At 37.5% G+C, this 14,044-nt stretch overlaps 1 protein-coding gene across 4 annotated transcripts in view; it reads right to left on the bottom strand.

Moving 5' to 3' along the window:
- Positions 1-14,044, bottom strand: part of SMARCC1 (SWI/SNF related, matrix associated, actin dependent regulator of chromatin subfamily c member 1) — a 165,609-nt gene that overhangs the window by 53,144 nt on the left and 98,421 nt on the right. For all 4 annotated transcript variants that reach the window (XM_023620516.2, XM_023620517.2, XM_023620518.2 and 1 more), the window contains exon 21: positions 13,024-13,185. In XM_023620516.2, coding sequence (XP_023476284.2) covers positions 13,024-13,185 — 162 coding nt within the window. The remainder of the gene's footprint in view (positions 1-13,023; positions 13,186-14,044) is intronic.

Below are 14,044 nucleotides of genomic sequence, written 5' to 3'. Positions count from 1 at the left end.
TCTGGGCCTCTTCCTCCATATTAGTCCCATGCCACCAAACCCACTTTAGTTTGAGAGATATCTACGTCTCTTTTATGTTTCTTAGAGAGCTAAGCTAAGCCCCTATTTCTTCTCATCTATCAGTTCAGAACTCTTTCCTTCACAGTCACACCCTTTTTCCTAGCAATAAAGTGCTTTTCAGTCTAGTAGTAACATTGTTAGCAAAACCAGAATGAGGAGAGATCTAGAAACCATTTCCTAAAGAGTTGAGGAAAGTGGGAAAGCTAGCTCTGAGCAGAGAACTAAACGCTTGCAAAATATCTGCCTTTAATAAAGCATGTTATGAATAAGTATTAACGTTCCCTGGAAAAGAACTTTGATTATTTGGTGGGAACTCGCTCCATTTCCTGCACATCATCCGTAAACTGCCACAAATTACTTTCTAAAACAGACTGAATCACATTACTTCTATTCTCTGGTGACTTCTCAACGTTTACAAGGAAAAGCCCTTCAAAATCAGCCCCCTACACATCTATACAGCTGCACTTGGCCATGGTACCTGCTCCCTAGACTTCTTGGTATTATTTCCAAAATACGCCAAATACGTTCATTCTTTTTTCCTTTTTCATTGTTGTTTATAAGGTCCCCTCCTTTGCGAAGCCTTCCCTAACAGACCCAAGTATAACTGTGTTTCCTTCATATGTGCCTCCATCTATACCTGTATTTCTTTTATTAATTTATATCCCCCCCCCCCAAAAAAAAACACTGAGTGTTACTCAAGGACAGAATGTTTAATTCAGCGACTCACAAAGTGTGGTCCAGGTACCCCAGCGGGTCCCCAGGTCAAAACTATTTTCATAACAACACTAAGATGCTATTTGCCTTTTTGCTCTCATTTTGCACAAGTGTGCAGTGCGGCTTTCCAGAGGTTGTGTGACGCATGATGAAGTCAGCTATAGGAATGTGCACCTGTGTACTGTCCTGTCTTTAAAGTTTCTCAGCTTTAATTTTTAATATAGTAAATATCAACAGATATAATCCAAATAAATTGAAGCATTTTGGGTTCCTTGATATTTTTAAAGGGTGTTAAGAAGTCCTGAGACCAAAATTTTGAAACTGCTAATCCAATAATTTTTCTCCTCTCAGAGAAAAACAGAATGAGGCTCATAGGGGCTGGCCCCGTGGCCGAGTAGTTAAGTTTTCGTGCTGTGCTTTGGTGGCCTGGGGTCCACTGGTTCGGATCCTGGACACAGACCTACACACCACTCATCAAGCCATGCTGTGACAGCATCCCACATAGGGGAACCTACAAGTAGGATATACAATCATGTACTAGGGCTTTGGGGAGAAGAAAAAGAAAAAAGAATGAGGCTCACAGTAGCAACTCATTTAATACTTCTGGGAGGCTAATCATGTCATTCCCTGTATTAAAGTTGAAGTGCTTCATAAAGCTGGGAAGAGACAGCTTGCAGCACGCTCTACAACCTAGCTCCAACCTACCTTTGTAGGCTGTTCTCCTTCCATGTCCTTATTTGAACTTTGTATCGTGGCCAACCTGGTTTACCTCCCACTCTCTGAACAACCTTCCATTGCCATCTCTGTACCTTTGTTCACATTGTTCTACAGAATTGAATACTTGTTCCAATCTGGCCTAGCGACATCCTAAACCTTGTTCAATGTTCAGCTCAAATCTTACTTCCTTTGTGAAGTCTTCCTCAGTCTAAACTTACATGCGCCCTTGTGCTCAATTCTTACAGCACTTCCTATGTAAAGCCCTCTTTGAGCAATTACTACTATGCTTCACTGTATCTCCAAATTCTCCAACACTGAATTATTTTTCCATGTATGTGTAACGCATCACAAAAATAGCCCCACTTATTAGAGGGGATTACCTGTGTGTTACATAGTCGCCCACAGCAAGGGATCTATATCAAGTAACCAAAATGCCTGATTTGATAAAATAGTCCCCCAAAGGTAGACACTTGCATTATATAATGGAAGCCAATTTCTGCCTAAAAATATACATCCTACCATCTAATAAATGAGTCATTAGGCAGGTCACTTAAATCTCAGCCAGTATTAGCTAGTTCTCAAAGGTTAAATGTCCAATTATGAGCTGCTCGGAAGTTTGAATCTATATTTCAATGCCTCTTGAAATAGATCTGAAAGAGCCCTTCAAATGTAATAGTGACAAACAGGGAAGCCCACTCCACATGATGTAAGTCTCATGATCAAATACTGTTACTGTTTTCTCAGGTTCACTAAGCAGTATGTTTTCATACATGGTGTTTCAGAAGTGCCTCATTTAAAAAATATTATGGAAATCCTCATGGTGAGAAGAATGAAGCTATTTGTAAGCTACAAACAGTGCAAGGCAAGAATTATTAATAGTCACTTCTGGGCTTTATGTTCCTAGAAAGTGACCTTTTCAGTATTATTATTGTCAGGATGCCCTTCTTAATCTCCTTATGAACTAAAGACTAGTTCTTTTTTATTTTAAAAAAGCATTTTTTTTTCATTTTATTTTTTTGAGGAAGATTAGCCCTGAGTTAACATCTGCCATCAATCCTCCTCTTTTTTGACCTGGAAGACTGGCCTGGAGCTAATATCCATGCCTATCTTTCTCTACTTTATATGTGGGGCGCCTACGACAGCATGGCTTGACAAGCGGTGCATAGGTCCACACCTGGGATCCAAACTGTGGAACCCCAGGCCACAGAAGCGGAACATGTGAACTTCACCACTGTGCCACCCAGCTGGCCCTAGAGACTAGCTCTTAACCTCCCTGAAAACTAGGAATGATTAGCTGGGTTCCTCTATACAGAGTTGCAACAAATGGCACATGATGCACTCTTTGGAGTCCTGAATTCCACAGGGTGTTAAGGAGCTCGGTGGACAATCCACTCATTGATATAAATCAATCTTCTCTGAACATTATATTCATCATTCAATTTCCCTAAAAGCACAGTCAACTCTAATGAAGATGCATTAATTAACTTCATCTCTCAAGTTTCTCTAAACCAAAATTAAGATACAGACAGTAAATCTTTCCAGTAATAATCAACCAACTAACCAATCAATCAATCAATCAATCAAACCAACACTTGAGGTCAGGAAATACAAATGGGACAGACCCTTGAATACGCATGCACAATCCAACTCTTTGGGGGGAAGGGTTGATATCCTAAAAGGGGGCTAAGATTCACTGTATCATGATAATTATGTAGGAAGATGTCTTTATTCTTAGGAGATGCATGCTGAATTATTTAGGGTACAAAGAATCATGATGTCTACAGCTTACTTCGAAATAATTCATCAAAAATAATAAAATAAAAATCATTTATTTAGATTGCTAAATAGATAAATACGGCAAAGTTGAACCTGCCTGGTAGGCATACGAGATTTCCCTGTGCTAGCCTATCAACATTTCAGTATGTTTGGCTACAAATAAACAGAAAAGCTATTTTGTTTAGTCTCCAGGGCAAGTAAAGAAAAATTTAATGAAGTACTTTAATAAAAGGCTTAATAAGACTTTTTAATACAAGCTTTAGGGATACAGCAAAAAAAAAAAAAAACCTTTATATTCAAATATATTACATACTTTATTTGAAAAATTAAATCAATTTAACAACTCCTAGAAGAGGTATATTATCAACATAATAGAATGACACTTTAAAAATACAGGTCAGACTTTGACATGCTTCTGCCCAAACCCCTCCACTGGCTCCACCTCACTTAAAAGTAAATATTAAAACTTTACAATGGCTCACAAGGCCCCTCATCATCTCCCATGACCTTTTCTACCCCGCAATCCAGTTACTTGTCCATGATCCCGTTGCTGTTCCTCAACTATGCCATGCAGCTCCTGTTCAGGGACCTGTACACTGGCTGCTCCCAATGCCTAGAACACTCTGACCTTAGACGCCTACATGGCTCCTTCCCTTGCCCTCATTTACATCTTTGCTCAAATGTCACTTTCTCAGTGAGACATTCCCTGACTATTTAACATGCAATGCCCCACACTTCACTCTTATCCCCTATCCCAGCTTTATTTTTCACCTTACCACTTATCAGCCAAGACACTCTTTCTACCTACTTAAATTTAATTTATGCATTCTAAGTTTCACATATCATATTCCTATCCATCTCTCACCTCTAAGATATAACATCCCTGAGGGAAGGAATTTTGGTTTGCTTTGTTCACTAGTACCCTGGCACCTAAAACACAATGAAATGACATGCACACAACCCATTTATAGTCTTATTTATCCCTATGAGTTAAAAAAAAAAAAAAGGTCTATGGGGCCGGCCAGGTGGCACAGTGGTTAAGTTCACACATTCCACTTTGGTGGCCGGGGGTTCCCCAGTTCGGATCCCGGGTGCAGACATGGCACCGTTTGGCAAGCCATGCTGTGGTAGGCGTCCCACATATAAAGTAGAGGAAGATGGGCACAGATGTTAGCTCAGGGCCAGTCTTCCTCAAAAAAAAAAAAAAAGAAAAGAAAAAAAGTCTAGCTTAAGACTGACCTCCCAGCCAAGCATGCTTTGTGGCATAGGCTCATACATTAAATCACACTGACTAATTTTGGCATGGGTTTCTTAGCACTTAATCTCGTATAGATGAACCAGCTACAGCCACTCTTCTTAGTACATTTGCCTGTCTCCATATGTGGATCCTAGGTTTTCAGGAGAGCCTGGGTCTTTTCCTATTTTATTTTTCATAGTACATAAGGCAGTCCTACAGACAGTCCTACGGAGCTATCAGGCTTTTAATGAGCCTTGTTCAGTGAATGAAAAATACACAGACATACCTACATATTTTACTTCTGGCAGCATGCTACAGTGCAAAGAGCTTGAGATTTGGGGTTAGAGAGATTTAGGCTCAAAATTTAGCCCAGATTCTCAGAAGCCTATGTAACCTGCCAACAACTTAGTTTTCTTGCTTTTACAATAAAAACAATGCCACTTCCTCCAAAGGGTTCTCTTGAAAAGAGACTCAAATGACCAATCGGAAAACTCCCATACAATGTGTGACAAATATAAGTACTCAGAAAGAAATGTTGTTTTCCAACAATTTCTAAGAAATTGTTTAAAACTTCTTTTCATTTCTTTTATCTTAACTTCTCCTACCTTCTCCTATAACCCAGGGCAAATAAAATCTAATAATATTTTTAGTTAAATACAAAATGTCTCAAATATCAATATTATTTTTTACTATTCCTAGAATGGCCTCTGGCCAAACAAAAATAAAAAACCACACACATCTAGAGAAATCATTAGATATTAGCAGATGACTAGAGTTGAAGAGGATGGATTGAACAAGACCCTTCTGATAAGCTAACACTTATTTCCTAAATAATTTCTATGAGAAATCTCCTAACGAATCAAAGTAAGGTGTTGCAGAACTAAGGATCATCTACATTTACTTTTACTTCACCAAATACTCCCCTCAATTCAAATCCGCAGTGAAAAGTTACATGGGTTACTGAGAGAAACCCAAAAAAGTTTTGCATTTCATAAGGAAACATTTTTTCCTGTATTATCATTTTACCATTGTTAATATATGTAAGTTAAGATGTGTAAGAGAGTAAATTAAGTATCACAATAAAAAGTATGATGAACCTTTCACCCAAGTACAATATTATCTTGATAAGGAAAATCCTACATCACTCTGCTTCAAATCAGTGAGCTATATATATAGCACGGCACTATTTTGTTATACAAAGTCTAAGTTTAAATGTAAATTTGATACTTCTTTTCTTTGAATTCCCTACTTGGAAAGTGCTTCAGACAGGAAGGAGGTACAGTGTTGACCTCCCATTGTAACTTTGCGGAGCCAATTCCATAGGGAGTACCATTTGCTGTTTCCTAACTTACTCTATTAGTCACAGCCCAATATAAATCATATTAACTATAATAGGCCAGCACTAGATACAGAATTCTGTTCACAACTTAGTCAGAAAGATTCATATTATCCTGGTATTTTCCTTAGCCCTTAATAAATGGTAACAGGACCCAAAAACTGTTGCTGCAACTAGTAAATACAGTCATGTATCGCTTAACAACGAGGATACGTTCTGAGAAATGTGTTGTTAGGTGATCTCATCATGCGAACATCACAGAGTGTACTGAAGGGGAACAACATCCGCCACCCCAAAATGTGTCTCTTTAACATGAGGATTATTTTAGGCTGACTATTTTTAAGGAACAAAAGACTTAAAAAGTTCTTCCTGTTAGCTCCCCATTAACTGCCTAAAAGAATTCAGATAAAAAAACCTGTCTTAGGAAGCGAGCTACTACCCTAGCATCACATGAACTAGGTGGTAGACAGGCAGGAACCTAGAAAAGCCTGTTTGTTGGGCTTCTCTCTGTGTTCTTCTGTTTCTGTGTGGCCAAAGACTTGTTTTCCAAACAGTTTGCTCCTTTTCACCTACCTGTGATGCCTTCCTTCCCTTTGAAGTCGCTGACTCTCCCCATCCCCAACATCTTTTGTCTTTAGCTGAGGATTTAAGGGTAGGGCTTTGGCCATTTTGGCAAGTTACTCAGTTTTCCTGGATTTCTCCCATGTATACATGTTTTAAACTTTTGTTAATCTGTCTCATGTCAATTTAATTCTTAGACCAGCCAGAAGAACCTAGAAGGGTAGAGGAAAACTTCTTCCTCCCCTACAGTATTTACACAAACCCACATGGTATAGCCTACTACTCATGCAGGCTATATGGTACTAATCTTAGTGGACCCCTGTCGTATATGTGGTGTGCTGCCTGAAACGTTGTTATGTGGTGCATGACTATATACATTACCCTGCAAAGAAGTTACCTGATAGGCTACTTCCAGATACTATGAATGAATTTTACTGTTCATGCCATTCAAAGAAGCACCCCTTATAGATGCCAACGCTTCTTGCAGCAGTCTGAGCCATGCTTTGCAGACTGTGGAAGTCATACATTCACTAATCAATCAGGAAAATCTAGCCCCACAAGGACTAAGGTTGCTAGATTTTTTGTCCTCTCATAAATTCCACTAAACTAGAAATGGCTAAACTTGCAATCCGTTCCTTAACCACTAATGCTTTGTGGTATCAACTACCAAAAATTTTTAAAGACATATACATGTAAAAACACATCCCTGATTTTGCAAAGTACAGAAACTTCTTTGAATCAAATGAGAAGGCTTTGCCGACCCTTTTCAATTCCATGACCACAGGAAACCAAAAGACCCTACAAATGAACCAAAAACACAAAAAAGGTAGAGAAAAGTAAGACCTTTCCCAGGCATTCAATAGGTCCAGGTTTTCCCTGCCTGATCTGGGCACTGCCTCATGGTGGAGAATCAACAAAAAGCAACAGAGATGTGGCTTGGCTTGCTCATTTCAGTCTCCATCTAAGAGAAAGGAAAGTAAGCGAGTTTTCAAACTAAGAAATACTGTAGATCCTCTAAATTACTTTTTAATTCAAAGGGTGACACTCTAGATTAGTAATCAATGTCAAGAACAGTGAGGTCAATAATTTGTTCTGAGGGCTAGGGTGAGAGGTTTGATTAATCTGAAAATGTTTCCATATATGCAAAATGAGACTACTAGACTGATACTCTAAAGAAAACCAAAAGAACAACAGGGCAGAGTCTATGCAAGCTCATGGAACCATAAGATTTCAGACTTGAAGAGACCTCACTGATAGCTACTCAAACCACCCAGAAGAGAGCACCAGGAGTTCAGATGGTATCATCTGTGAAGTACTGGCTGGCAATTTTAATTTTTACTTCATATTATTTTTATTCCATAAAATAAACAAAAAAGACAAAAGAGAAGTACTGCAGCTGAAGCATAGGTTGTATAAATTGCACACAATTGAGACAAAGATGGAACTAATTAGGCAAGATGACAGCAATAAATCTTGAGCTTGAGTTATTCATCAGAAATTGTTTCATAAGGAATGAAAAGAAAAAGACTAACGAACAATGTAAGAAACACTGGGAATACACTTCTGATAATTGTATATAAAATGATATATTTATCTTGATGTGAAAATTAGTCTCATAACACACAGAAAACACTTCCCATTTGAGAAGCCATGTATTGCTTATGAAGCTACTTTATTAAAATTTTATTCCTCTTCAGGATCAAATAAACAAAAATAGGTAATTAAAAGTCCTTAATAGCAAAAACAACATCTGTCCAATATCACAGACTGGTATAGTTAAACAACACATTGTACAGATTATCTAAACATCTCTTTCATGTTATGGATAAGAGAATTCAGGGCTAGCAAAGGTAAGTAGCTTTTTAAAGTCATGCGGCTTTATGGGGCAGAACAAAAGGTAGAACCTATGTCTGCAAAATCCTAAAATCCAATAAACAACATTCAGAGACTTGCTTTAGATCCAGAGACTAACAGATTGAAAGTAAATTAACAGAAAAAGATATTCCATGCAAAAACAATAACCAAAAGAGAGCAGGAGTGGTATGTTAATATCAGATAAAATACACTTATAGACAAAAAAATGTTACAGGAGAAAAAGAAGGACATTATATAATGATAAACTGGTCAATCCATCAAAAAGATGTAACAATTATAAACAAGTATGCAACTAACAACAGAGCCTCAAAATGTATGAAACAAACTAGACAGAACTGAAGGAAGAAACAGACAGCTCAACAATAACAGTTGGAGATTTCAAGACATCACTTTCAATAAAGGACAGACCAATTAGAAAAAAGACAGACAAAGAGGCAGACAACTTGAACAACACTATAAACCAGCCACACAAACATACAGAGAAGACATCATTCAACAACAGCAGAATACAAAAAGGAATATTCGCCAGGACAGACAATATGTTAGGCAACAAAACAAGTCTCAGTAAATTTTAAAAGAAATCACACAAATTATCTTCTTTGAATACAATGGAATGAAATTAGAAATCAGAAAACAGAAGGAAATTTTAAAAATTCACAAATGGGTGAATATTAAACAACATACTCAAAGAACCAATGGGTCAAAAAGAAATCACAAGGGGGGCCAGCCCGGTGGTGCAGCAGTTAAGCTTGCGTGTTCCACTTCGGCTGCCCAGGTTCAGATCCCGGGTGTGGACCTATACGCCACTCATCAAGCCATGCTGTGGTAGGCATCCTACATAAAATAGAGGAAGATGGGCATGGATGTTAGCTTGGGCCAGTCTTCCTCAGCAAAAAGAGGAGGATTGGCAGTAGATGTTAACTCAGGGCTAATCTTCCTCAAAAAAAAATATATATATATATAAAAAATTTAAAAATAAATAATAATTTAAAAAAAGAAAAAATTTAAGAAAATTTTAAAAAGAAATCACAAGGGAAATTAGAAGAATGAAAACAAAAATAAAATATATCAAAACTTACGGAATGCAGCAAAAGGAGAGGGAAAGTTATATAGCTAGAAAAGTCTGTATTAATAAAGAAGAAAGATCTCAAATCAGTATCCCATCTATCAACTTAAGGAACTATTAATTAAAAGAAGAGCAACTAAAATCAAGTAGAAGGGGAGTAAATAATAAAGATTAGAGTGGAGATAAATTAGAGAATAGAAAAACAATAGAATCACCAAAATAAAAAATTGGTTCTTTGAAAACAGAAAACAAAATTGACAGGCCTTTATCGAGATTGATGGAAAAAAACAAAAGAGTGGACCAAATAACTAAAATCAGGAATGAAAATGGGGACATTAACCAACCTTACAGAAATAAAAAGGACACCATGAACTTTTCAAAAGTTTTACTGAGATATAATTCACATACCATATGATCAACCCATTAAAAGAGCACAATTCAATAAATTTTAGTATATTCCCAAATTATGTGTAACCATTGCCACAGTAAATTCTAAAACATTTTCATCAGTCAAAAAGGAATCCCACACCCTTTAGCTATCATCCTCTTTAACCTGTCACTCTTAGCCCTAAGTAACCATTAATCTACTTTCTGACTCTATAGGTTCACCTATTCAGGATATTTTATATAATTGGAATTATGTAATATATTATCTCTTTTCACTGGCTTCTTACACCTAATGTTTTCTAAGTTCATCCATGATATGACATATGTCAATACTCAATTCCATTTTATCAACAAATAATATTATATTGTATATCACATTCTGATAATCCACTCATCAGCTGATGGACATGTGAGATTTCTATTTTTGGTTGCTATGATTTTTTTGTGTGGCCCACAAATTAGATAATGTACATGAAATGGAAAAATTCCTAGAAAGACACAAACTACCAAAACCGACTCAAAAGCAATAGAAAATCTAAACAGACTTAGAACAAGTAAACAAATTGAATCAGTAATCAAAAAACATTTAAAAAGCAAGCAAGCAAGCAAGAAAAAGCCCAGGATTTGATGGCCACACATGTGAATTCCGTCAAACATTTAAAGAAGGATGGGGGCTGGCCCAATGGCGTAGTGGTTGGGTTCACGCACTCTGCTTCGCTGGCTCATGGTTCACAGGTTTAGATCCTGGGCGCAGACCTACATGCCACTTGTCAAGCCACGCTGTGGCAGCATCAAATATACAAAGCAGAGGAAGACTGGCAGAGATGTTAGCTCAGGAATCTTCCTCAAGCAAAAAGAGGAAGATTAGCAACAGACGTTAGTTCAGGGCCAATCTTCCTCACAAAAATAAATAAATAATAAAGAAGAATGAACACCAATACTTCTCAAACTCTTCTGAAAAACAGAGGGAACAATTCCTAACTCATTCTTTGAGGTCAGTATTACCCCGATACCAAAACCAGACAACTATATCAGAATGAAAATGAAATGAGAAGTACTAATCAATTTCCCTGACGAAAACAGATGCAAAAATCTTCAACAAAATATTAGCAAACTTAATCCAATACGATATTAAATGGATTATTCACATTGATCAAATGGGGTTTATTGCAGAAATGCAAAGGTGGTTCAACAGACAAGAATCAGCTAATATAAAACGATAGAGTAAAAATAATACACCACCATCTCAATACAGAAAAAGCAGTTGACGAAATTCAGTACCCTTTCACGATAAAAACACTCAACAAACTAGAAATAGAAGAGAACTTACTGAACTTGATAAAAGGAATCTAGAAAAATCCAACAGCTAACGTCATACTTAGTGATGAAACCCTAAAAGCTTTCCCAAGATTAGAAAAACAATCTCATTTACAATAGCATCCAAAAAAATAAAACACATAGGAGAAGGTCCTGCAACTAAGATATACAATTATATACTGGGGGGATTTGGGGAGATAAAGCAGGAGGGAAAAAAACCCCACATAGGAATAAATTTAACCAAGGAAATGCAAGACAGGTGCCAAGAAAATACAAGACTAAAACCTTCAAAACATTGGCCCCATTGCCAAGTGGTTAAAGTTCCTCATGCTCTGCTTTGGCAGCCCAGGTTCACTGGTTTGGACCCCAGGTGCAGACCTACTCCACTCATCAGCCATGCTGTGGAGACATCCCATATACAAAATAGAGGAAGACTGGCACAGATGATAGCTCAGGGCTAATCTTCCTCAAGCAAAAAAAAGAGGAAAATTGGCAACAGATGTTAGCTCAGGGCAAATCTTACCCGGGGGGGGGGGGGGGGGGGGGGGAACAAAAAAAAACTTCAAAACATTGCCTAAAGAAATCAAAGAAGACCTAAGTAAATGGAATCCTATGTTCATTAGATTTAAAAGACTTAATATTGTCGATATGGCAGTAGTTCTCAAATTGAATGCAAATAAAAATCACAATGAGATAGCACTTCACACCCACTAGGTTGCATATTAAAAAAAAGGGAGGGGAAATACAAGTACTGGTGAGAATGTGGAGAAACTGAAACCTTCATACATTGCTGGTGGGAACAGAAAATGATATAACCACAATGGAAAACAACTTAGTAGTTTCTCAAAAAGTTAAACATAGAATTAACATATAATCCAGAAATTCTACTCCTAGGCACCTGAAAAGCAAAAATCCTATGCTCACAAAATAATTTGTACATGAATGTTCATAGCAGCATTATTCAAGATAGTGAAAAAATGGAAACAATATCCATGAACCGATGAAAAGATACACAAAATGTGGTATATATCCACTCAAAGATGCTTTCAGCATAGAAAGGAATGAAGTACTGATTTGTACTACAACATGGATAAACTAAAAACATCACACTAAATGAAAGAAATCAGCCACAAAGGGCCACGTATTGCATGATGCCATTTACAGGAAACGTCCAGAATAGGCAAATCTATAGAGACAGAAAGCAGATTAGTGGTTACCAGGACTGAGGAGAGAAAGGAATGGGGAGTGACTGCTTAATTGGTATGGGATTTTCTTCTGGGGTGATGAAAATGTTCTGAAATTGGATAGTCGTGATGGATGCACAACACTGTAAATGTGCTAGAAGTCACTGGATTTAACTATTGTTAAGTGATTAAAATGGAGAATTTTACATTATATGAATTTTACTTCAATTTAAAAATAACCAAAAAGAATAAGAATGGTTTTTACCTAGCAACATATAAGTTAAAATAACCACGAAAGTCCTTTCAGTGTTCTTATGTCTGTATGTTCAAAACCTAGATCTAAAAACTAGGCGTCAGATACTTCACAACTATGATATTATTAATAGTTACGAAATAATTTTTTAATTCTAGCTACCATAAAAAGAAGAGATAAGAGAAAAAATCATATACAGTCATGCATCACTTAGTGACAGGGATACATTCTGAGAAATGTGTCATTAGGTGATCTCATCACTGTGCAAATATCACACAGTGTGCTTACACAAACCTAGATGGTATAGTCTACGACACACCTGGGCTACATGGTACCAATCTTATGGGAGCACCATCATATATGCAGTTCACTGCTGACCAAAATGTCATTGTGTGCTGCATGACTGTACTAATCTTAAGAGAGAAGCTTATACCGATCATTGTACTCACTTTTAAGTGCAAGCAAACCCAATTATTTTAGCAAGCTAATAAGAAAATACAACATCTATTAACCCTGTCCTTGGGAGCAGCAGTGACTCACCAAGTTTCTCTGGTTCATCCGGCCCTGTGCCTGCAATGCAGCTGCTCTCCAGGCCATAGGTGGGATCCACTTTCCCAGAGGCTCGTGCTGCTTCCTGTACTTTCTTCACATGAGCTTCAACCAATTCCAGTGGTACCTCTTCCCGAACCCGAGAAAATTCCTCTGTTCAAGAATAAAAACAGAAGTGACCTGGTTTTGCCCAAATATTTGCTTCAATGTAAATCACTAAGAAATTCAACACAACATTAGTATCTTGCATGTAGTGACCTTTCTGAGGACTTGGTCTTATCCAGTGACAAAATAAGAAGGCTAAATGACATAATCGTGTACAGTAATGAAATTCTATGTCTCTACGTTTTACCTTACATGCCACAGTACCTTGCTATACAAATAAAAGATATTTAAATGTCTATCAATAACAATCAAAATTGCTGTCCAAATTTTATCTAACACAGCTAGCTAGATTGACAAACAAGAAAACAGCAAGGATTAAACCACCAGAAAGATAAGAAAGAGTTGTATGGTGTGCGAAAGTTCTAATTATAATTAATATAATCCAAAAATGTTAAATGGGGGACCAGCCTGGTGGCACAGCAGTTAAGTTTGCATGTTCTGCTTCGGTGGCCCAGGGTTCGCCAGCTCAGATCCCGCTTGCGGACCTAGCACTGCTTGTCAAGGCATGCTGTGGCAGGCATCTCACATACAGAGGAAGATGGGCATGGATGTTAGCTCAGGGCCAGTCTTCCTCAGCAAAAAAGAGGCGGATTGGTAGCAGATGTTAAGTCAGGGCTAATCTTCCTCAAAAAAAAAAAAAAACTTAAATGGACTCCCTTTGCCAGTTACATCAAATTCCAAATGAATCACAAAATATACCATTAAAAATTGTTTTGCCCAGCCAATTCTTCTTTTCGAGGAAGATTAGCCCTGAGCTAACATCCACTGCCAATCCTCCTCTTTTTGCTGAGGAAGACTGGCCCTGAGCTAACATCTGTGCCCATCTTCCTCCACCTTACATGTGGGA

Source organism: Equus caballus, chromosome 16 (assembly GCF_041296265.1).
Source record: "Equus caballus isolate H_3958 breed thoroughbred chromosome 16, TB-T2T, whole genome shotgun sequence".
Lineage (NCBI taxonomy): Eukaryota > Metazoa > Chordata > Mammalia > Perissodactyla > Equidae > Equus > Equus caballus.
Note: the sequence above shows the minus strand (reverse complement) of the source record. Positions and strands in the feature narration are given on the sequence as shown.